The following is a 24995-nucleotide window of genomic DNA, read 5'->3' as shown; positions in this document are numbered from 1 at the left end:
TCACGCTAAAGGCAGCAAACAAATTACACCACCACCAATTATGATCTCAGGATTTCCAATTTTTGGAGATCTCAAGAAAATAATAGAAAAATGTACTAAAAAAGCTTGCAAATACACATCGTACAACAAAGACAACTGGAAAGTCATAGTCGAAGAAGCCGACGAGTATAGATCTGTCACTGAAGAACTGAGCAAACACAAAATTCAATGGCACTCATACGAGAACAAAGCTACAAGGCCAATAAAAGTAATAGCCAGAGGTCTTCATTCCTCGTGCTCTCCCGAGGAAGTAGTGGAAGATCTTGTACAAAAAGGCTTCCAAGCCCTAGATGCAGTCAATCTATTTAAGAATGAGACAATAAAAAACTCCTCTGGAGAATCGACGACAAGTAAGAGGTTACTACCTTTATTCATGCTAACTTTTTATAGTAAACAAAGTGTCGAGGAGATTTATAAAGTAAGATCAATCTTGGGCATAGCTGTTAAAATTGAACCACTCCGAAAATCTAAAGTTGTTCCGCAGTGCAAACGTTGCCAAGCTTTTGGTCATACCCAAAAATACTGTAACCGCGAGTTTGCTTGTGTAAAGTGCGAAGGAAAACATGCAACTAAAAATTGTCCGATGAGCAAAGATCAGAAAGCAAAATGTGTGAACTGCCAGGGTAATCACCCGGCAAGCTATAGAGGCTGCCAAGTTGCCAAAAAATTCCAAGAGTTCAGAAGCAAAAATACATCTGCTAGAGACAAACCCAGAAACACAGTAAATACCGTTTTAACTGCTGAAAACAATACTAAGAATGAACCGCCTAAAAAAGCTGTTCAAAGTAAAAGCGATGAAAATAAAGCCTATTCTCAGATTCTAAAAAATGTGCGGAAGAATGAAGAGACTTCCATAAAAGAAATGCTACACCTCATTCTTCAAAGAATTGATAAACAGGATTTGAATATCAAACAGTTAAGCGAAAAAGTCGCTATTAAAAAACAATGATGGACAGAACACTTAAAATCGCTACATGGAATGCAAACGGTCTTTTACAACACTTATCCGAATTAAAAATCTTTTTAGATCTAGAACATATAGATATTTGCCTGGTGTCCGAAACTCACTTCTCCAATGGGCAAAGTCTAGATAATGTAATAGAAAACTATTCATGTTACCACGCTCCACATCCAGCTGACAAGGCAAGAGGTGGATCGGCGATTCTTATAAAAGAAAGCTTAAAACATTATGAAGAAACCAAGCTTACTAATGAAAACATGGAAGTAACAACTATTAGTATTGGTATGAAAAAGAAAGAGTTTAAGATAGCAGCTATATACTGCCCACCAAGGCTCTCCCCGACAGAAGATGACTATACAGATCTATTAAATCTTCTTGGGCATAACTTTCTTGTTGGTGGAGACTTCAATGCGAAACACACCCATTGGGGTTCAAGAATTATATCAACAAAAGGCAAAAGACTTTTCCAAGCAGGCCGTAAATACAATTGCGAATTCTATTCCTCCAGGTCGCCTACTTACTGGCCTTCCGATACTAACAAAATACCAGATCTTATTGACTTTTTCGTAGCTAAAGGAATCAAACGAAATCACATTAGTGTCGAAGGTAATTATGACTTGTCATCAGATCATACTCCAGTGATTCTAACACTAAGTGAATCGGAAGTAATAGAAAAAAGTAATCCAAAGCTTGTAAATAAGAAAACAAACTGGAGTGATTTTAGAGAAAGGCTTTTAAGTTTTATAAATTTAAGATCTCCCATGGATACAATCGAGCAAATTGACCATGAAGTGTAACAATTTATTGCTGATGTGCAACAGGCCGCTGAAGAAAGTACTCCAACATTTTCTAATAGAAGACAAAATGAAATAAAATATCCTTTAGAGATAAGAGAGTTGATAATAGAGAAAAGAAGAGCTCGAAGAAAATGGCAAAATACTAAATTTCCAGATGATAAAACAACGTTTAACCGTATAAGCAACAATCTTAAAAAACAAATTTATAAATTCAAAAATGATTCACTCAGTACATTCCTAAAGAATTTAACGACTGATGCTTCAACCGATTTTTCGCTATGGAAAGCAGCCAAGCGCCTAAAAAGACCGCAGTTACTAAACTCCCCCTTGAAATCTCAAGATGGGAAATAAATCGGTAACCCAAAAGAAAAAGCTAACCTTTTCGCGGAGCATCTTGCGAATGTTTTTAAGCCATACCCAACAAACGCGGCTGAAAATAGCTTACAGCTTGTTGATAAGATAGATGAAAGTGAAATACCAATTGTAAGATTAAAAGAAATAAAAAGTATGTGTTTACATCAACTATCAAATAAAAAATCACCAGGTTACGATCTAATTACTGCTCAGGTTATGAAAGAAATGCCTTTGAAAGCCTTCATAAAACTCCAATATATAATAAATGCATGCCTTAAGCAACGGTATGTCCCACACCATTGGAAAATTGCTGAAGTTATTGTCATACCCAAGCAAGGTAAGCCACCTACAGAAGTGACGTCTTACAGACCAATATCGCTTATACCAATTATGGCAACAGTTTTTGAAAAACTGCTTCTGAAGAGACTTAGCAAAATTATAGAAGAAAGAAGGTTAATCCCAAATCATCAGTTTGGCTTTAGAAATAAACATTCCACGATAGACCAAGTTCATAGAATAACGGATGTAATAGAAAAAGCATTAGAAGAAAAACAAGTATGTTCAGCTATTTTCTTAGATGTTGCTCAAGCCTTTGACAAGGTTTGGCATGAGGGACTTGAGTACAAACTGCAAAGGGATCTTCCCAGACAGTACTATGAAATATTAAAATCGTACATCCCAGACCGATTGTTTAGAGTAAGGTACGATCAAGAATATTCGGAATTGAAGAAAATAGAAGCCGGTGTACCACAAGGAAGTGTCCTAGGTCCTACCCTGTATTTACTATACACAAGGGATATCCCAGTTGGGAATCACACCATAATGGCTACTTTTGCAGATGATACCGCAATTTTGGTACCCGACAAATGTGTCTCTAGGGGAGCAGTAAAGCTGCAATATGCCGTCGACACAGTCAGAGATTGGACCGAAAAATGGCGTATCAAACTCAATGAAACAAAATCTTCACATATAAACTTTACAAATAAAAAGATAAACAATATTCCAATATTCATTAATAATCAAGCTGTACCTTACGCCAATACGTCCAAATACCTTGGAATGACTTTGGATGCAAAGCTAAAGTGGAAAGAGCACATCAAAAAGAAATAATAATGCTGTATAATCAAGTACTAAAGCCTGTTTGGACCTATGGTATCCAATTATGGGGCTGTACAAAGAAAACAAATACCGAAATCATCCAAAAATTCCAAAACAAAGTCCTTCGTGGAATAGTTAATGCACCTTGGTACATAAAAAATAGCGATCTACATCGTGACCTACAAATAGAAACGGTTACAGAAGTTGTTAAAAAATACGCTGTATCGCATAATCAGAGACTGCAAAGTCATACCAATTCTGAAATGGTGTCCGTCTTGAATACAAGAAACCATGTTCGGATAATTAAGAAGAACCAAGCCTCATGAGCTTATGGTCTAAAAAAACATGGGAAAGTATTAAAAGTTTAAACTTCCCCCAAAGTGATTTTACAAAGTTAAGAAAGAAAAATCTGATGTCGATCTCTCAAGATTGGTCCTGATAAAGAGGTGGTTTTAGTGGTTAAGAGTCCCACACTACTTGGTGTCGAATACTGCCAAGTGTCTTTTGAAGATTTCCTCCCGTCAAAAAAAAAAAAAAAAAAAAATTTTGCTTCAATTTCATAAATTTATTAATGCCAAAAAATTGTCTAGGCAATTGAAGGAAAACAATTATATGGGAACGAAGGACAATCTTCCATCGTTTAGGCAATAAATGCAATTTTCTCACTTCAAACACAATGGCAACACCTTTAATATTTAAATAAACATTTTTTAAAAGCTAGAAGCTTATTCATATTCGTAAAATTAAAATTAAGTAAATTCAGGAAAGAGTTTTTGAAAAAATGGTAGTTAAACTTAGATTTTTGAAAAAAAAAAAATTATTGAAAAAATTTTAACATGATCTTTTAAAACTTTTTCGTAACACAAAATGTATTTATTTTTCAAATTTTGTAGGCCACATTTATTATTATTTGAAATTATAAAAAAATGTCAATATGTATTACAATTTATATGAAAAAAAATTAAAAAGTATTTCATTTTCGAAGAACTTTTTTAATAGAAGTTTTGAAAAAAAAAATTAACTAATTTTTTTTTAGTTCAACATTTAAATATAAAGTTATATTTTCTTCATTCAATAGCCATTATTGTAGAAAGTAAAATAGCAAAAGTTTAATGTTCTTATTTGCCAAAGTCTTTGATTAAATCAATTATTTCAATGCAAAAATTCAGTTTTCATCGAAAAATCCAATGAAATTGGAGTAATTTTTAATTTTCAAAACTATCATATATGTAAATTACCTGTTCTTCTTCGGAATTTAACTAATCATATCTATGGCCAAAATATTTTTAATAAATAAATTTATATTTTAATACGAAAAAGTTTGAAAAAAAGTCATTTAAATTTTTTTTAATAACATTTTTTTGTTAATTGTGGGTTTAAGGACAATTTTTTCAAAAACTATTCATTAAATTTTGTGGATTTAAATTTTATAGACAGGAATGAGCTTTTGCCTTTTTTAAAATGTGTTTTTTAATATTGTAGGTGTTGTAATATTGTAGGTGTTGCCGTTGTGTTCAAAATATTTTTGTTTGTGTTTGAAGTCAGTATGTGAGAAAATTGCATTTATCGCTTAAACGATGGAAGATTGTCTTTTACTTCCATATATGTATATTTCCTTAAATTACCCATAGAATCTTTTGGTATAATTTATTTTATGATATTTAAGCAAACAAAATGGTTTTGTTCAAAAAAAAATTTATTTTAATTTAAAAAAAAACAATACGGCAAAATCTGCAATTTTTAACCTATAGACTTTAAAGTAATTTTAATTACCGACGTTTGAACAAATGTCATCAAAATCAGAGCTGTTCGGCCGGGTTCCCTAATAATTTGCTTTAGTTACTCCACTATTAGAACCATTGAATAATTACAAAAAATGAAACTATTCAATGCCTATACCAACCTATAAAAAGCTTTGAAAACATCTGAACAAATATAACAAAGGATATTAAAAAGTAAGTAAAGTAACAGTACGGCAACCATGTCACTAAAAGCTTTATTCATTCAGTACTTTAAAGCCAAACAGAGTAGACAACAAGGTATTTGATAGAAGAGAAACGATAAAACAACATCCAAAGCGTAAATTAAAAAGTAAGTCAAATCATCCCTCCCCCATTCAATCCGGAGGAATAAGAGATACCAGTTAAATTAAAAAGTATCACTGTACGACTGACACAGTAAAGAATTTTTATATCATTTAAATAAGTTTAATTCGTGTTAGCAGACATCACTATCGAAAAAGTTGTGCTCGACTCAATTCTATCTCTATACCTTCACAATAGAAGATTTTTTTTTTTTTTTGATTTGGCAGTTATCAAGTGCTATTTTTTACGAGTGTTATAGCTCTTTAATGAAGAGTTCAGTGATTCAAGACCATAACGTAATGTACCTTTTAATTAATGGGAAAAACCCCTACACTCTTCCTTCCCGAAATTCCACAATTTAAACAACCAATAAGCGATGTAACTATACAATCATGTAATGTATCGATTTGGTACCTATACCTCTAGATAAAAAAAGCAAGATACATTTTTGAAGTAGAAAATATGTTAGTTGCTCGTCAAGTGTCCATTTTTTACAAACAACAAGTGGTACGGTGCCATCTGATACTTTTGATAGTAAAGAATTGATACCAATTATACGCAACACGCAACCGTAAGAAAAAAGGATCTATTAAAACGTTGGTTATGCGTTTTTTAACGATGACTGTTTAGACCAAAAACAAAGCAAGGAAAAAGGACAAGGGAAGAGACAGCAAAAGCGTGTGTGCCGCAACCCACAAATACCAATTTCTCATCGATTTTTCGACGACGACAAGTCGGTGACTCGGTGGGGGTTTCTCTAGTGCGACGGTCGTTGTTACAGAAAACATACATACCAGTGTATATCTACAACAAGTGTTGTATCTCATAAGAATTTAAAAAAAAAATCAGTGCATTTCGAAATATTGACCCATATTGTAATGCCATCGCCATTGTAGGGGATGATTACTGCCCAACAAATTGTTGTCAGATGTTTGTGCACGCATGCATTAGCAATTTCTTTGTGTGAGAAATAGTATCCTATATCCAGTGAAAATAAATTATGTGATGTAAATTAAGAAGTTGTTTTTGTTCTTTTTTTTATTATCTTGGAATAAGTTTTTTTGGTTTAGATTTAATTTTTGTGGTAAGGGATTGTGAAAGTGAAGTTATTTCCGATTTCGAATGACAAAAATCTGTAACAAGATATAGAACAAAAAAAAAACTTATCTAGGTCGATGTACCTTTTCTTACAAAGGCAACTAATCATCTGGCTTAATAAAAAAATTTCTTATTTACGTGGCAGTTAATATAAAATACTTACTGCATAATATACGACTAAGGAAAAATTTTACTTAAAAATTAAAATTTGAAGGTATGTATGTTCTCATTTTTCTTAAATGAATGCAATTTTAGAATAGTAGGATATACTGAAAAAGGGTAATAATATAGGTACATTTATGTATCCAAATAAAAACGCTTACGGCCTCGTCACACAGGACGTCTTTGACGCCGCGTTGAAATTTTCATACTTTTCTTGACGCGATGGACCACCGTTACTCAATAATAGAAATAGTCTTGTCGAATCTCTCCAACTTTACGGTTAGTACGTTCCGTTAAAATTACCGTAACTTAAGGCTAGACCACACCTGAAGGTATATGCGGTAGCGGTACGGGTAGGTACTTGTAAGATTGAATATTGATGTTCGAGTTCGGATTTTTTACTTGCGATATAGGTACTATAGGGCAAGTTTAGGATTCGTAAAAAAAATCGAACTCGAGATAACAATTTTACATGACATTACGATGATGGAGAATGCCAAAAAAGTGGGTCCGGCAATTCTGTCTGTCTGTCTGTCTGTCTGTCTGTCTGTCTGTCTGTCTGTCTGTCTGTCTGTGTGTCTGTCTCTATCTGGAGCTGCAGCCTAAACGAGTGAAGTGATTTTCTTCAAACTTGGTAGTTAGCAGTTTTTGGTGATTCCCTAGAGGGGAAATTGAAATTTTTTTTTTATGACCAAAACTAACGGTACTTGCCATATAACGGAAATAGAAAAGTTAATTTTTTTCAAAAACGGCTCTAACGATTTTGATTTAAATTTTTGTGTGTAGTACTACACATAAGAGCCAACTTTTAAAATAAAAAAATATTTTTTGTACCGTTATTAATGGTACCTGTCATAGAACGGTTTTTTTCGTTTCTGAATATCTCGTACAACATTAACCCGATTTAAATGAAAATTTTTATACAAACGTGTGTAAGTAAAGATAATATTAAGAATTTAGAAAATTTTCAAAAAACACATTTTTGGATTTTTAAAAAATATTTCAAAATTTTTTTTTGAAAAATCAATTTTTTGAAAACGGATCAATGAAAAATTTTGAAATTTAGTTTTTATGTGTAAATTATTTATTTCTTCAAAATGGCATACCAACTTTTTTTTTGAAAAATGTTAAAAAAATTTTATACATAAGAAATGATTTTTTTAAAAAACGGCTCCTACAATTTTCGAAATTTTTTTTCTAAAAATACCTTTTTATACAAGAAATAAAATGGCATATTTGTTTTTGTTTTTAAGATAATTTAAAATGGAGTTTTATTAATTATAAAAACAGATTTAAGTTTTGTATACTACTTATGAAATTTCTTCAAAATATCAAATTTTAAATTTCTTGAATAAAAAGCTTTAACATTATAGTTACTTTAAGCATAAGAGCAAGTACGTGCGACCCCAGTCGTGCAATTTATTTTAGTACAATTCGTCGCCCTAGTATTGTAGTGCTGTATACGCAATTTTTACATTTTTGGGAAATCGCATTTAAATGTTCGGAAGATTATTGCAAAAGAACAAACCGCTGACATTTTTTGATTTTTTAGTATATATAGACAAAATGTATCTTTTATATTTATATGTCATTGGACATCTGAAATTCGTTTAGTTTTCAAAACATTTAAATTTTTGTCCAAAATAAGTTTGCCGTATACGCCATGAAAATCAGAAGTTTCTTTTATTCATACACGTACGTAAAAAAAAAAACATAACAGCAATAAGACGTACGTCAAAACAATTCTCAAAATGTTCTTAAATTGCATGAAAAATTTGACGGAAATGCCAAAATTTGTTGTTTTTGTCAAAACAATAGTGAATATCTCAGCAGCGAAAAAAGATAGAAAAAACGAATAGCATATCTGAAAAGAGCAACCTCGAAAACATAAGACTGCATGCCTAGTTCAAAAAATGCAATTTGGTGTATACGCCACTCCAATACTAGGACGACGAATTACACGTACCGCTGCTTCACCTTTTCTTCGGTGTGATCAAGCCCTTATGAATATCTCAACGCGATTAAAAACGCTCTCTGTGAGGGGAGGCCTTTAAACTTTTCAACAGCATCATTATAAAGTACATCAAAACCTTAACTTACCGTTAACAACCATCGAATCTTTAAAAACTTTTGATTTACAGTTGTTCAAAAACAGAGAATTCTTCCATATTACCTACTTCATATACCCTTCCCTTCGGTGTTGTCAAGCCTTTATGAATATCTCAACGGGATTAAAAACGCTCTCTGTGTGGGGAGGCCTTTAAACTTTTCAACTGCATTATTATTATGTACATCAAAACTGTTTCACTCTTGCACTCTGCGCTATTTATTTATTCATTATTTTTTATGCTAAGGCAGATATGTATTGATTTATGATTTTTAATGAAAAATTTATAAAAATTTAAAAAACATGCATTTCAATGATAGGAACAAAAAACAATATTTTTAAAGTAAACATGTTTAGAGTTTGAGTTTCCAAACTTATGGTCAGCTGTAACAAAAACCTTAACTTACCGTTACCAACCATCGAATCTTTAAAAACTTTTGATTTACAGTTGTTCAAAAATAAAGAATTCTTCCATATTACCTATTTTAAGGTTTGAATCTAGTATGGTTGCGGCTTTGATTGTTTGTTGGTGGTACCTAATAATAATAACAAATGAATAATTTGTTTATGAGTCATTTACATATAAAAATCAAAAATTGTTGCAATGTTATTGAAGTAGAAATTTGTTTTTTTTTCGATCGGCAATATAATGGGTTTCTAAATAATTTTATTTTTACCGACTTCCAAAAAGGAGGAGGTATTCAATTCGTCTGTATTTTTTTTTTTTGTTTTTTATGTTTGTTACCGTATAACTTTGGACAGATTGAATCAATTTTGATAATTCTTTTTGTATTGGAAAGCTAGTGGCTGCAATGTGGTCTGTTCTGACTTTATTTAATACCTAAATACTAGGCTAACCAACTTTGTTATTATGTTGATTTTGACACATAGACACAAACAGCAAATATCTGTGCAAATATGTGCCTTCCCACGCATGGTGCAGATATCTTGCACAAATATACATACAATTCTATGACGCTTGTTTTTGTTTGATAAATACAAAATAAAAATCAATACTTTTAAAAGAAAGTGTGCAAACAGAACTGATACATTTTTATACACTGTAATCTAAAAGTCAGTTTTATTGAATATATTTCAATGATAGAGCTTTTTTTAAAGTTTGTTTTTGCTTCTTTCGGTCCACAGCCAAAATATGGTTGTACTTAACGAAGCATTAATTTTTAATATTAAACTTAAAAGGTTCACTGTGGTGTATGTGTAACATTTTTTTAAAACAAGGCTTTTTTGGCTCGAACTGATTGTAGGTATTAAACCTCTTCATAGCTGAATCTTTTTTCAAAAGTTGTTTCTGTAATATATTTCACTAAGGTTGGGATTATAAATAAGGATAATAATAATAACCCTTTTCACTAATCTATAATAATCAAATTTTAGAAAAAAATCATGTACAAATAAAAAATGTAGAGCCTATTTAATTACGTCGGGTCCTATTTTTAAGCCAATTTGATAAGTTATAATAGATTTGTATAGATCTAAGCCAATTTCACTAAAGGGGAAAATGGGTCTAAAAGTAGCAGTTTTGCAAACACAGATGCTCCTCCTTCAATTGAAAAACTCAATATTTTCGCCATTAAAAAACCATATTTCAGCTCTGGTTAATCCATTTAAAAACAAGCAAAGCTTGTTATGAATATATCCAGTAGGCTGGGTCACAAATGTATGGAGAACCATTCTAACTTTTCTTTCATAATGTCAAACATTTCAAAGGAAACATATTCAAACTCAAGACTTTCTACCTTGGAGGCGTGGTATCCCCTAAAAAATAATGAAAGAAAGATAAAATGTTTCATAAATTAATTAACAAGTCTTATTAAAATGTAGTTTTGGTTTTTTTTTTAATTTCGCAAAAACGACAAAACGTTTTTGCATCCGGTTTTCTGTTTTTGCTTAAAAACAAATAAGAGCATTGAATTTTGAAAACTTAAATAGTACTTAACACATAAAATTTTGAAAAAAAAAAAATTAGTTCGCAAATTAAATTTTTTTTTTTCAAAATTTTGATTTTGAAAATTAATTTTTCAAAAACTGTTTTATAAAACAGCTTTATTTGAAAGCAAAACAAAAAAGGGATTTTGGGCTTAACAAAAAATTATAACATGTTGTTGTAGGTATAACCGTTGATTTTTAATAATATTTTTCCTAATTACATCATTTTTTTAGAAAATTGCCCCTCCTGGCTGAATGGGGGCGAATATTAACCCCCTCCAATACGATGTTTGTCTTGTCCCGAACTAACCTACGCGCTTAAGCTTTTTGGCACATGCTCCTGAATTAGCTTGTATGAGAAATGAGATAATAATAAATTAAGAAAACCATGTGTGGTTTTTAGGCAAAAATCAGCTTTTTCAAAAATGAAACCACAATCCGGAGGCACTTAGGCTTAAAATAATGAAATGAAATTTTACTTATAAGCTAACCGAACCATTTAGCACCTTTTAATGGCTGAGCCTTTTTGAAAATCCAAAAAATTGTATTTTGACCCACCCTAATATCCAGTCCTATTGGCATGAACAAGATTCCACTCAAAAAAGCTTAATTCCACTTTAGCCCTATTGTGAGTTCCTGATGAATAATTGTTAACGTTCGGAAAACTCCCCGTATTTTGAACTTATTTTCTTATAAATGCGAGGTTATCCATAAATGTAAAAATGTAAGTTGAGCGAAAATCTTAATTCTCTTCGGATCAAACTCGCAATAGCTTTAAAATTCCGGATGCACAAAAAATTTCTTCTGCTTCAAAATATGGAGCAACTTGTAACATAGTCCAGGTGATGTTGTTATAAGGACCTATATAATACACTGTGCAAGTCGAAATCTTTGACAAGTGCGCTGTTGACTGTTTCCCCCTATTTCGGACCTTAGAAATCGATTAGCTTTTCGATTTATCGGTACGACTTCGAAAAAAAAGTTTTTTTCAATAGAGTAAAGTCGGGTATTGTGGTATGCATGTTTCTTTTTGGAATATATTTCGGAAAATATTGAATCAAACCAATCGAAAATTTGTGAAGATATGTGCAATGGTATATTATTTTCATGTTTTGAATGTTTTGCAGTGGTTTTTCGTTTCAGAAAAAAAGTTTTATATTAAAATGTGCAATGACCTCGAAAATGCCACATTTGGAAAAGTGGAGGGTAATATGGTACACATAATGTCTGCTAATGTGGTATACTTTTTTCCAATACAAAATTATATATTTTATGAGTATCTTCATTTTTGAAATTACCAAGAAAGATGTTTTTATTTGTTTTTATTAAGAATGAAAGAAAAAACAACTTGTGTTTTGTTGAATTTAAGATAAAATATTTATTTCATTGTTGGCATAATCTAAAGGAGTTTACTATACCACATTAGAGAATTGTAAGTATACCACATTAGCGGAAACTGTGAAATTGTACAAAACATTAAAAAAATAAATTAAAAGTTAGATTTGAACCAAACTCATATCGAAATCATGTGAATCAATAGCAAACTGTTCTACTTAAAAAATACATTTTTGTAAATATTGCTTTTTAAACGCTTGGGAATGCATAAAGATTTATCAATTTTTTGAAAGGTATGGAATATTTTCGTGTTTTTGAGTACGCATATTTCGTTTAACAAATGTTGTCACCTATCGCTTCAAAAGACGTCTTTCTATTATCTTTAGTTTCTTAGAAAACAATGTGTACCACATTATCAACCTATACCACATTACCAGAACTTACTCTAGTTGTAAGCATTTTGTGACCGGTTTAAAGCCATTTTTCTTGTTTATTTTGCTATTTTTTCTGCTCAAACGTTATTTACTCCCAGCATAAACTACTGACTTTGTGAAAATGTAGTAGTAACGAATGTGTTGCCGCTTGCAAGCGGTATTACTATACAATTGTGTACGTTACCAGTGTGTACACCTACATCGAACTTTTCAGGACGACATACACGTATAGGTCCAATTGTACTTGTATGTATAATGGTACCTCCTTTATATTTATTACAACAAAAAAATCGACAGCATTATGAAGTTTATGTAGTTCTTAAATGAATTCCATAAGTTTTTATTCAAAAAATTGATATACCACAGGTGTATACCTGTATTGCTTTTTCAAGATAAAAATAGTCAAAATTTAATATAAAAACAAAAGTGGAGGCTCAAAAACTTTGGGCTTCTAACTCTATATATAAATGGCTGTCTAAGATGGACTTGACTTCATATGCCTTGGCTTTTAAGATGAAATTGCAATCTATACCACACTGCAACAGACTCATGTAGAACGTGAGGATGAGTCAAACTTTTTCGTGCATGCAGCCAGTGCTAATCGATTTATAAGAAGTAATACTGTCAAAAATATTATTTTACTCCATGTTATTCATCCCACAACTGGCTTTTCCCAATATCGCTTAGTTGATTAGGTTGTTAGTCGTATATTGAATTAAAATTAAAAAATATTTCGTAGGTATTTATTTATCCAGAAAATTTATTATTTCTGTTTTAAATGTTAATTCATTACATAATTTATTTAATTTTTATTTTAAATGTAAACACAATTATTAATTACATAATTTTAAATAAACTTCCCCTGAAGATGTAGGGATATTCCGATGAAATGTTCGCAAAAGCTATGAAATAATTTTTATTTGCACTGAAAATTAAGTGGCCAACAAAGTCGGATATAGAATCATTAAAATAGAATTAATAGAAAACAATTAAGAATTGTTAAAAAATATTAGGTAAATACTAAGTTCACTGGAACTCAAATTTTCTACATCTATGGTATTGGCTCATATTCTCCTCTAAAGCTCTAAGTGTATAGTACATTAATGTGGTCCATTTTACAAGACAAAACAATATAAAACCATATCAATCATTACGTCCCCATATACTCGTACATATTGTTTTACTATACACATCTGTTCTAACATAGAAAGTTTTAGCCCTCTTAAGGAATGGCAATTTGGTAATATTATTAGATTTTGTAATTACTAGGTATGGGCACCCATAATAGCTGGAACAGCATCAAAGCAAAATATTTGAGCTCATTGAGAGCCAAATTCACTTCTGCTAAAAAACTGAAATTTTACGTGTTTAACGTACAAAAACCCATGTTAGAAGTTATTAAGTGAGGAATTTAAAATTAAACAAAAATCATCACCCTAGGATACATCAAGTTTTAGCATAGCACCTCTTCTATCTTAAAATTGTCACGTGTTATCTCTCAAACAAAAGCTAGTATGCATGCGTACTCTTCCAATGATTGCAACTTAGAATACGGCACCAGAAGATAGGCAACCCCTATTTTTAAATTTTCAGTATCAACGACCGACCGACGCGACGCACGCACGGTTCTACAGACAAAAAGACACGTCAGTCGGACGGGAGAACAAACAGATCTGTCATCGTTATGTCACATTAGAAAAAAATAAATTTTTTAATTAATTTTTGTATGAGTATGAAAAATAATGCATTATCTAGAATAGGGATCTTTCGATTCCGTTTAAATTGTATGGCTTCTGTATAACTATGCATTATACTGTGTTCATTTGTTCATAAAACAATAATCTTTCTCCATGTACCGACTGCACTTCTTTAAACTGAGGTACCAAAAAAATAGTCGCAATATCATTGCATCCGTTGTATTTTGACATTGCATAAGTGATAAGTATTAGGTAGTTGGCATATACAATAGGCTATGATTATTCTTATAAGTGGAAACAATTACACGGTTGAGTAGATTCCCACCCAGTTTTGAACTGTTTTTAATTAAGACCAACGATAGTATGCTATTGTTCTTTCTAAAGTGATTTATATCCAGGTTTTGAATAATTTGAATAGAAAATGGTTTGATTTCCTTTGAATATCAAAATAATCTATTACGATAGCGGAAGTTAATTCGTTAATAAATTAGTTTGAAGACGAATAGGATTTATTTTAAGGAAATGACAAACATAAAAAGAGACAAAAAAAATTCATTAAATCCTATTTGCATGAAATTTATTAGGTAATTTGAATCATGAAGAGTAAGACAGCGCACAGAGGACCACTAAGAATTTTCCGATTACTTAAATTTATTGAACAAGGAAATTACTTCCTATAGCGCGGCAACATTTTTTTTTATAAACAAATTTAGGAAACATACAAAATGTCTTTGGTCCGATTTGCCCCATAGTTGGAGGCATATACATATATGTATATTTGTATAAATCATTTAGTTATTGACCTTATGCTTTTTTTACTTGTGAGAATACGAGCATATCAAGTTTTGCAATCTATCCAAATAACTTTAAGAATAAGGGACACATATGCGAGTTTTTGTCGCGCGACTATTCAATCCTAAAAACGGATAACAAGGATTTGAATGCCTGTTAACACACATGCTTAGAAAAAGTAGCATCGATTATAAATTTGAAAATTATTCCCATAGCCATTGAAACCCCTGTGATCTATTTTTCCGATTAAAAAAATGAGCGAACAAAATCGCCTATCCCTATGTGAATTGGAGCCGCTTTTCTCCTGGACATAAGCATATCTTTAAAAAAAATAATAAATATTTTGTTTATTTTTTGTGGAGAAGCTGTGCAAATGAATTTGAGGTAATAGATGGCTCGCCTTTTTAAGGTCACAAAAGAGACCGTGGCTCTTATTGATCTTCCTCTCAAATTCCTTGCATAGTTTTTTTGTTTATACATATATTTCTTAGAAATAACTTTAGTATATTGAGGAGTCTGTTTTAAATATGTACATATTTATTAAAAAATTTATATAATACAAATTTATGTAATAAAATATTTATAAAATAAATAAAATTTTTGTTTATAAATGTTTTTTACTTGTGAAATACATACATTATGTACTAGGTACTATAGGGCAAGTTTAGGTTTCGAAAAAAAAAAAAAACAATCAGACATGACATTACGATGATGGAGAATGCCAAAAAAGTGGGTTCGACAATTCTTTCTGTCTGTCTGTCCGTCTGTATGTACCTCAAGCTACTGCCTAAACTACTGGAGCGACATTTTTCAAACGTGGTAATAAACAGTTTTGGGTGATTCCCTAGAAGACAAATTTTTTTAAGGCCAAAACTAAGGGTACCTGCCATATAACAGAAATAGAAAAGTTTTTTTTTTCAAAAACGGTTCTAACGATTTTGATTAAAAATTTTATGTGTAGTTTTACACATAAGACCCCCTTTTTGTTACGAGAAATGAAAAATAAACCGTTCTATGGCAGGTATCGTTAATAACGTTATACATAAATTTCAAAATTAAAATTTCAAAAAAACACATTTTTGGATTTTTTAAAATATTAAATTTTTTTTAAATGGGTTGATGAATTTTATCGGAATTTTGTTTTTATGTGTTGAATAATATTTTATTAAAATTGGCATTCCAATTTTTTTTTTTTTTTTAATGTTAGAAAATTTTTATAAAAAAAAAATATTTTTTTTTTAAACGGCTTTAACGTTTTACTGAATTTTTTTTTCTGAAAATTATTTTATTTAGAAACCAGGCATCCCTGATGTTTTTTTAAACGGTGTTTAATTAATTATAAAAACCGATTTTATTTTTTTACATTTCTTATCGAATTCCTTAAAAAACTAATTTTAAATTTTCCCTTATTTTGTTTAATAAAAAGGTTTAACATTAGAGTAACTTTTATCATAAGAGCAAGTGCGTGCGACCAAGTCGAGCATTTTTTTTTTACAACCCTGTCCTACAAATACAAATGAAGTATGGAATTAAATTCCTTCACATAATCTTATTCTGACCAGTTAACTAAAATAACTTCACAAAATTAACTTTTAGTTTTAATTCCAGTTCCCTAAAAGAATCGTGAATATTATGAGATATTCTTTAACTACTTCATGTTTTATTTTTTTTTGCTTTTTAGTTTCTTTTCTGTAAAATATTAAATTGAGGGAAGCTTCATGTTCATTGAACCGTTTATCTCATGTATTTCCCTTGAATAAAATAAATTAAAAAAGATTAAGTATACATTATATGCTTCGTGTGTTCTTTGAGGATTAAATCCGATGATGTATCAGTAAAAAAGTGTAAAATTTTGGTTCATCGGGCAGTAAGAATAAAAAAAGAAAGAAGGAAGTAAAAAAGGTTATATATGAGAATTTTAAACTCCTACGGTAGAATATGAACCCTCATCTTACGACTTACGTGCCACTTACCTTATTCAAGAGCTTTACTTTCTATGAAAAAAAAAAAAAAAAACAAAAAAACAAATGAATATGAAACCTGTTACACAACACAAAATTTCGTTTCGTGACAAAATTTAATAAGGCAGCGTTTACGAAAATAACATATACATACATACATAATTGTCTCCAAGGAATTTTGACGTGATTAAATAAATAATTCCACTATAAAATTAATTTTTGTGCTCAATTTGGAATTAAATCTATAGACTTAATTAATTGCATGTTGTCATTCCGAATAAATAATGTAAGAGCAACCAAATTTCTTTTTATTGACAATCTCACTCTGTGTGCTTTGTATCGTTTCAATAAAACCAATGTTGTCATTGCTGTGCTCCGTAATCCCTTAAAGGACATAATTCATGCCATGCATAGAATTATACACGGTTGGAATAAGCTACTTGGAAGCCTTGGAGCAAACAGGTTTGATAAAGTTTCTTTCTGAAAATATTTATCTACTGTGCCGATTTTATGATAGCCAGTTTACAACCAATTATATAAGCGTAATAATGTCAATTAGATAATATACATATATGACAAACTTTCTAAAAGACTCCAGGACCTAGAGCTAACAGTTTGTCATATATACTATTTGAAGAGGTTAGGAATAAATTCCTACAATTATTGCAATTAAATAATAATGTAACATCATTAAAAAATTGGCTCTTAATTTATCTTATGCATCTGGGTTATAAACCTCATAATTGAATAACTCAAAATTCACACAGAAGATTTTTTTTTATAAAATTTCAGAATTTTAATGTAGGATGAATAATAAATTGGTACTTGGTAATGTTTATTTTTAGATATATTAATTTGTGTTTCATTTATTGACAATCTTCACTCTGAAATGCCCCATCTCCTTACATTGTGGAATCAGGAACTAACATTACACCACTTTTGTTAGTGTTTCGTTCATCTGAATCCAAAAATTATATGCAATTTTAATATACCAGCTTTCGTAGTTTGTGTTTGTACTTTGTATTTATATATTTGAGAACAAAAAAGTCAAATGAAATAAAGAAAAGAGAGTTTGCCAATAAGTATAAGAATTATTCTATAAACTTTCCTTTTAACTTACAAAAAAGTACGTATACGCCCTAGTGTACCCTTCAAACTAACAACAGATAAAATGAAGGCGAAGCAAAACTTTGATTTTTTCTTTGATTTGTTTTTCATTTATAAAAAGTAAACAGATTCAAGGCATAGGGCTCAATCAAATAATGCTATATTCATCACATTTTGCTCAATCCGGCACTGGAAAGAGGAAGGTATGTTACATTAAGTAGTTAAATCTAATTTGGCCTCAATTTTTTTGTTTTGATCAATCATAATGGCTGTTCAATATTCGAATTTATTAGAAGTATGCAAGGGTAAATAGATTGATTGAATTGCATTTGTTTTGTTAATTCAGTTATACGGAATTGTAAAACAAAGCCAAAAGAAGTTTCATTTCTCAACATCAACTTGATACTGGTTCAGTAGTTATTTGACTACAAGTGAAATGACGGTATCCTTAAAAGTAATTGGTGAAAAAATTTGTCCACTGGATTATTTTAAATATAATCCAAAGAAGCCCTCAAGAAAAGTTTTTAATTCAGATTGGGATAAAGTGATTGTATATCAACATGAGATTGCAAATCATTTTCGTGACTACAAAAATCGGAAAACATTAAATCGCTATTTGAAAAGAAGGCGTCACCATCAGAAAGTAGTATTTGAAGAGCAACCATATATCTTTCGCGAAATCTTGCCATTGAGTCGATTACATTTTCCGGAGTGAGTAAAAAATATAACATATGAGTGTTCCTTACAGTGAGGTTGATTTCATTTAAGAGAAAATCAAGTGTGTGCGGGGCCATTTTTATTGAGGTCTTGTAGCATTTACTGAGCACTATCTGATGGCATCCTTACTTTTATAAAACAAATTTAAACCTTGGTGAAAAAAAAATAAATAGTGTACTAAGTTGTTTAGAGAACAACATTTTAAAATGCGTTTTCGAAATGAGTTCGAATGGACTTGTGCTGTTTTTCCCCTGGACCCTGCATATGATACTTTTTTTACCTTATTTTAAAATCCTATGTTTTTCCGCTTTCTTGTGGTGCTTTTGGTGGGGAGGCACCTACATAGTGGGTTTCCAGCCTTCATGTCGTACATTAGAAATAACTATGTTTATTTATACAGGGTGTCCCACAGTAACCGCCCCAAATGAAAACCATGGATTCCTGAGGTCATTTTAAGTCGAAAAACTTAAGAGGTAATTTTCTCGTGTTCGTCCCGTTTTCGAGTTACCACGGTTTTTATGATTTTTTCTCTTTTGTCCTTTAACTGGCCTTATCTTTGCCAAACTACGTTTGATTTGAAAGATTTTTTTTGCAACCAATCAAGAATTTATTTAGTTTAAGTTTGTCTTAAAACTTTTTTTTCTGCGGACAACCGTTTCTCCACAATTTTGTATCAAACACAACTTTCTTCGTTTTTTAAGTTGTTTTTTACACTTTCATATAATTTAAGTCAAAAAAATACGTTAATGAGTATTAATTTTTTGTGCTTTTCATTAAACCCTAGTTTATTTTCATAAAAAAAATAGGTTTTATTTCATAAAAAAGGCTACTGAAAGTAATTAAAAAAAATAAACAAACTGAGTGAATTAAAAAAAAAAAATTTTTTCAATACAAAATTAATTTAAATGAATTAAAACTTTTTCTGAGCTTTATCTATTTGTTCTTTTCTTAACCACAATTGCTCAGAAAAAGTTTTTAATTCATTTAAATTAATTTTTTATTTAAAAATTATTTTTTTTTTTATTCACTCAGTTTGTTTATTTTTTTTAATTACTTTCAGTAGCCTTTTTTATGAAATAAAACTTATTTTTTTTTATGAAAATAAACTGGGCTTTAATAAAATGCACAAAAAATTTATACTCATTAACGTGTTTTTTTGACTTAAATGATATGAAAGTGTAAAAAACAACTTAAAAAACGAAAAAAGTTGTGTTTGATGCAAAATTGTGGAGAAACGGTTGTCCGCAGAAAAAAAAGTTTTGAGACAAACTTAAACTGCAATAAATTCTTGATTGGTTGCAAAAAAAAAAATCTTTCAAATCAAACGTAGTTTGGCAAAGATAAGGCCAGTTAAAGGACAAAAGAGAAAAAATCATAAAAACCGTGGTAACTCGAAAACGGGACGAAAACGAGAAAATTACCTCTTAAGTTTTTCGACTTAAAATGACCTCAGGAATCCATGGTTTTCATTTGGGGCGGTGACTGTTGGACACCCTGTATACAAAGGAAAAAATAAAACTTTCTAATCGGGTTTTATTGATTATTTCTTTAGTTCTATTTTTAAGATTTCTAAAAATACATTTGTTGCTGCCGTAAATAAGTCATTTAAGCATACAATTTTAGTTTCCTATTTTTAACATTCTTCTTTTTTTATAGCATTTAAGCTGAGGCTAATCAATATTATTTATCTTTTCAGATGCAATTCGGACCCTTACCATAATCTCTTCAAAAACTGCTATGGCAATACTCTTCGAAAGATTTCGTCTACAAATACTATACGTGAACTTAAATTTTTAAAAGAACGTCAGGAGCGTCTGTTCAAACACAAAACTGTGCCAAGTTTCACTCAAGGATCGTTCAATCACTGTTCAAATGACCCGATTTCCACCCCAAACACAAGGTTTATAAGAAAGAGTGGAAAACGAAACTTAGGGCATATAAGTTCTACTCTAACCAGTATACCTTTTGAACATAATTACTCTGTACATGGTATTAACTGCAATAAGGTCATTTGGGAAGGTGTGTCTGTGGAGAAACGCACTAAAGAAGAAGAGTTCAGCAATGACATCGAAAACTGTTTCTTTCGTTTGGCTTCGGAATGTTATGATGAAGGGTTTCTCTCTCATATAAAGTATTTGAAATCGATTGATGACCATAATTCGATAAAGAAAACAACCAGCAAACGAAAAAACCTACGCTACAAAGCTGAAATTTCAAAACCAAACAGTCAACCACCATCAGTCGCGTCTAGTATTTCGTCAAATAATTCTGTTGAAGATTTAACAAAAAGCGTTTCTGTTGGAAGATTTGCTTCTGCAGTTAATCGATTGATAAAAAATCATCAATTTCAACATAATCTTTGGCACAACAATCAACGAGATTTGAAGATTTGTGTCAATATAACCCGTTCGATATCTCTTGAAAGTTTGAACTCTAACCGCAGTTCAGGTTCGAAGCCTCACGACTATTCTACAGCTAACCTTTGTATTATGAGTGAATTTTTAAATGCAGGCGAAGCAGTGTCCAGAGAAATTGTTGACACTAATACTGGCAGCAACGTAAAACGGCAACACTTTCACGACTTAATAGAAAATTTAAACAAATTAGAAATAAGTGATTCTGGTTTGTTGCCAAAAATAACAATATCTTTAGCAGACGATAACATAAAATCTTCACCACCGGTGAGTGAATCAAACGATAGAACTATTCGAAAACAGGACAGTTTGGAAATAGGCACACCGTTTTTAAACGACTATTATAGTAGCGAAGGAAGACCACCGTAATAAAACTATTTACAAATATTCTAAAGCAAAAAAAAAAAAAACAAAACAAAACAGTTGTACTGTGAATTATATTAAAATAAAATGGTTACTGTAGAACACCTTCATCAAAACAACTCTGCTTCACCACCTCATGAACAGAATACGACAACAGAACAGTCAATTGAAATGTCTCAAAATCAAATTGTAACTCAGCAGGAAGTTAATAGCAATGTTGAAATAGACAGAAGCTCTGCAAAAATAGACAAGGAAGCAGTCAAAAGTGCTGTGAGTCAACGATCTGTAGATTTGAAAATTTCAAAAAAGCCAAATTTGACTCAAGAAATTACACGGCAAGTTATGAAGTTAGATTTAGTATCAACAAAAGATGGCGATGAGTTGGATATTATGTCACCGAAGTCACCAGTAGCAGGTGGTATGTGCTATTTTGTTTTGTAAATATTAAGTTATCTTCAATTTCAGTTATTATTTGTGCGTCTGCAGATTTGAACATAATAACCAATTCTGCATATATTATATACAGAATTTGTTTTAAGGTTTTTGTTTAGAACGAGTATCTTTTTTAGAAGATTATTGAGCTGTTTATTTTTTCTCAAAAACAGCTTTGAATATTTCATTTAAAATTGATAAAATTGGTATATGACTCACCCCCTTTTTTTGAGTCTAATTTGACCACACTCTTGGTACCTTCTTTATAACTCTATAGGTATGGTACCATTTTGAAATTCCCCTTAGACGAGAATATTTTTAAGAAAGTTAGTCACCTGGGTTCCTACAGATATATTTTATAGCACATTTTTTTAAAATTCTTCACATTTTGCATCGAAAAACAGATTTCAAATTTTTTTAAGGAAAAGTTGCAATAGCTATGAAATTTTTATGTACTCAGCCAATTATTGTAGAAAATTATAAAAAAAAGAAGTAAATAAAATTCATTCATTCGTGGTTGTAGTGAACGAAAACATACGATGATAAAATTTTAAATACACTGAACAATAATTTAACTGAACAAAAAAAGCCAATATTTTATGAACTGGTTGTGATAGAACTTTTTTCTAACTGTTTTTAGAACAGTCATAAGTGTAGCTATTAGCCATTTTAGGGTCGTCCATTCTCTACCAGACACCCCGCATATATTCAGACCTATTCTAAACAAAAATTCCCAGGGAAATGGTTTCGTGAAAAGGGCTCCAAATCGAAAAAAATGGAGAAAATTTCCATATTTTTTTTTGCTTTCCCCATATTCTTAACCATTGAAGAACAAAATTCAAGCTAAAAGATAATGAAATTTCAGGAACTTTTAAGTTGGGAGTTTTTTTTCAGAATAGGCCTGATTATGACGATTACAACTCAACTACAACTTTTTGAATCGTTAAAATTTTTTTGATAAGACTTACCGTTTTGCTGAAAATAGTGAAGAACCCGTTTTTGCGACCTTTGACACCAAGTAAATTTTTTTCCAGGTCTCGTATCGATTAAGACTTTTTAGATTTCATTTATAATGGGGTTTCCAACAATCCTGCCAATTTTCAGCTTGCTGGGAATTTATGTAACATCACCACCTTATTTTAGTCTAATTGGACCGGACTATAAGCAACCTTTTAAATTTTAAAGAACAAAGCTCCTTTCTTTTTTCTTTTTTTCGGTTGTCTGGCAAACCTTTAACAATTTTTGTTCACCTTTACCATTATAACAAAAAAAGTGATTGTTTTCTTTCGTTCCACTTACTCAAAACAGTAAAACCATCTATTAGTGTTCAAAAAGTATTATAATTTATAAATGTTATACCGTAAGAGATTCTTAGATATATAGGCCTTATTATTTTTATAGCCTACAAAGATTTTAAATACTAAAAAAAGAAGACAAAATGTATGCATTTAAACTTATAATAATTTTTTTTTTTTTATTTATTTAGTTCGCCTATCACATCAGACATCTCTAACATCATCAGTAGATGTTGAAGACCGTAAAACCCTCCGTGAGGCCTTATACCAAGGAATATTTCATCGTCATCGCAGGACTATATTTGCTGTTGGCAGCTTCTTGCGTATGTTACGAAGCCGCAACTCCCAATATAACACAATTCGAAGTTCATCTGAGGGTGAAGACATCAACGAAACTAGATAAAATTCAATTTAATTTTTTTTCATATTAAAATCTCATGTTAATTATTAAATAAAAAAATATATATGTACGTCAAAAAGTTACAAAAACAAAAAAAAAAAACATATATACCTATAGTGTAACAAATAAAAAAAAGTTACTTCTATTCTATTAAAAGTAAGTTCATCTAATAATTTTTATTAAAGTATTAATATATAATTAAATAAATTTGATATGTTTCATAAGAAAATTACAATTATAGAATAAAATTCCTGCGTATGTAAGTAAAATATAACAAAAAGAAATAAAATTGGGCACTGCTTTTATAATTTAATTTTTAATTAAAATAAGTTCAAATATGATTTACGAATCAAATATTTTAAAGCACGATTTTACGATTGGCTCGAAGAGTCTTTCCAAAAAAAACATACATAGAAGGATCAATTATGAGACAACAAATAAAATGTAGTGAATAAAAAACACAAGCAAAAATCAAGGTTTTCAATTTAATATTTAAATTTTTTGACAAATTCTTGAGAAAGTACTCGGAAAAATTATTTAATGTGCTGAATTGTTTGATAAAAATGTTTTACGTATAGTTCAACTTCAAATAAAGAAAAGATCAATTGAATATAAAATTTTAGATAAAGTTGCTTTTGCTTATACACAAATTTCGCAAATTTCAAAAAAATAATGAATTCCATTCCATACTATTAATTAATTATACTTTACATACAAGTGTTTGAAATGGCTACATTTTTTTCATAAGTACCATCACTAATTTAGATCACAAGAATTTTTACGTGGCCAGTTTCTTTCCAATAACTATTTTTCTTGAACTTAAAAATTTATTTCCCTTTACACAACAAGACTCATCCCATAAAAGATTAAATGTTAAATATAGAAAAAACTAAGCAAGATAAAAATACAATATTTACAATTTGCAAAGAAGTGGTCTAAAATTCTTACTAAACCAAACCGTTATATTTATGGGCTGCGTCACAAAAGACCTAGGCATAGGTATGCCAGTGCCGGAGCAGTGAGAGTATTCAAATCTACAAGATCAAGAATGTTTGTGTCAAATGATTTACCTTTAAGCTTTGAAGAGCTGTATTCAGTTCATGCATTTTATAAATTTTCTCACTGAAAATTTGCCCATATAAAATCAGATCCTAACGCTATTATTACAGCAGCCTTAAAATGAGTTGTTGATTTTATAAGGCCTAGTAAAAAAAATAAAATAAAACAATTGTTGTCATATTGATGCTCTTTAGAAATTTAATTTTTAGATTTATTTATAAATTTTAAAACGCAAAAAATTTACAAATATGTATGTGCATTTAGCTAAAACAAAAACAAAACAAAAATAATAAAATATAGATATGCAATTTGGGATATAGGTTGTTACTTATTATAAAACAA

The 24995-nt window shown here is 30.4% G+C and overlaps 1 protein-coding gene across 3 annotated transcripts; it reads left to right on the top strand.

Moving 5' to 3' along the window:
- Positions 1-5266: 5266 nt before the first annotated feature.
- Positions 5267-24006, top strand: LOC129910982 (uncharacterized). 3 transcript variants are annotated; one of them, XM_055988603.1, is made up of 3 exons: positions 5267-5340; positions 20387-21885; positions 23386-24006. In XM_055988603.1, exons 2-3 carry the CDS (start codon positions 21555-21557, stop codon positions 23595-23597), a joined length of 543 nt encoding a protein of 180 aa, XP_055844578.1. In that variant the 5' UTR covers positions 5267-5340; positions 20387-21554; the 3' UTR covers positions 23598-24006. The 3 variants fall into 3 exon arrangements, with proteins under 3 accessions (XP_055844578.1, XP_055844577.1, XP_055844576.1); XM_055988602.1 differs by lacking the exon at positions 5267-5340 and adding an exon at positions 5366-6645; XM_055988601.1 differs by lacking the exons at positions 5267-5340; positions 23386-24006 and adding an exon at positions 16998-17328 and having other exon boundaries at positions 20387-21617.
- Positions 24007-24995: the final 989 nt, after the last annotated feature.

Source organism: Episyrphus balteatus, chromosome 2 (genome assembly GCF_945859705.1).
Source record: "Episyrphus balteatus chromosome 2, idEpiBalt1.1, whole genome shotgun sequence".
NCBI classification, from domain to species: domain Eukaryota; kingdom Metazoa; phylum Arthropoda; class Insecta; order Diptera; family Syrphidae; genus Episyrphus; species Episyrphus balteatus.
Note: the sequence above shows the minus strand (reverse complement) of the source record. Positions and strands in the feature narration are given on the sequence as shown.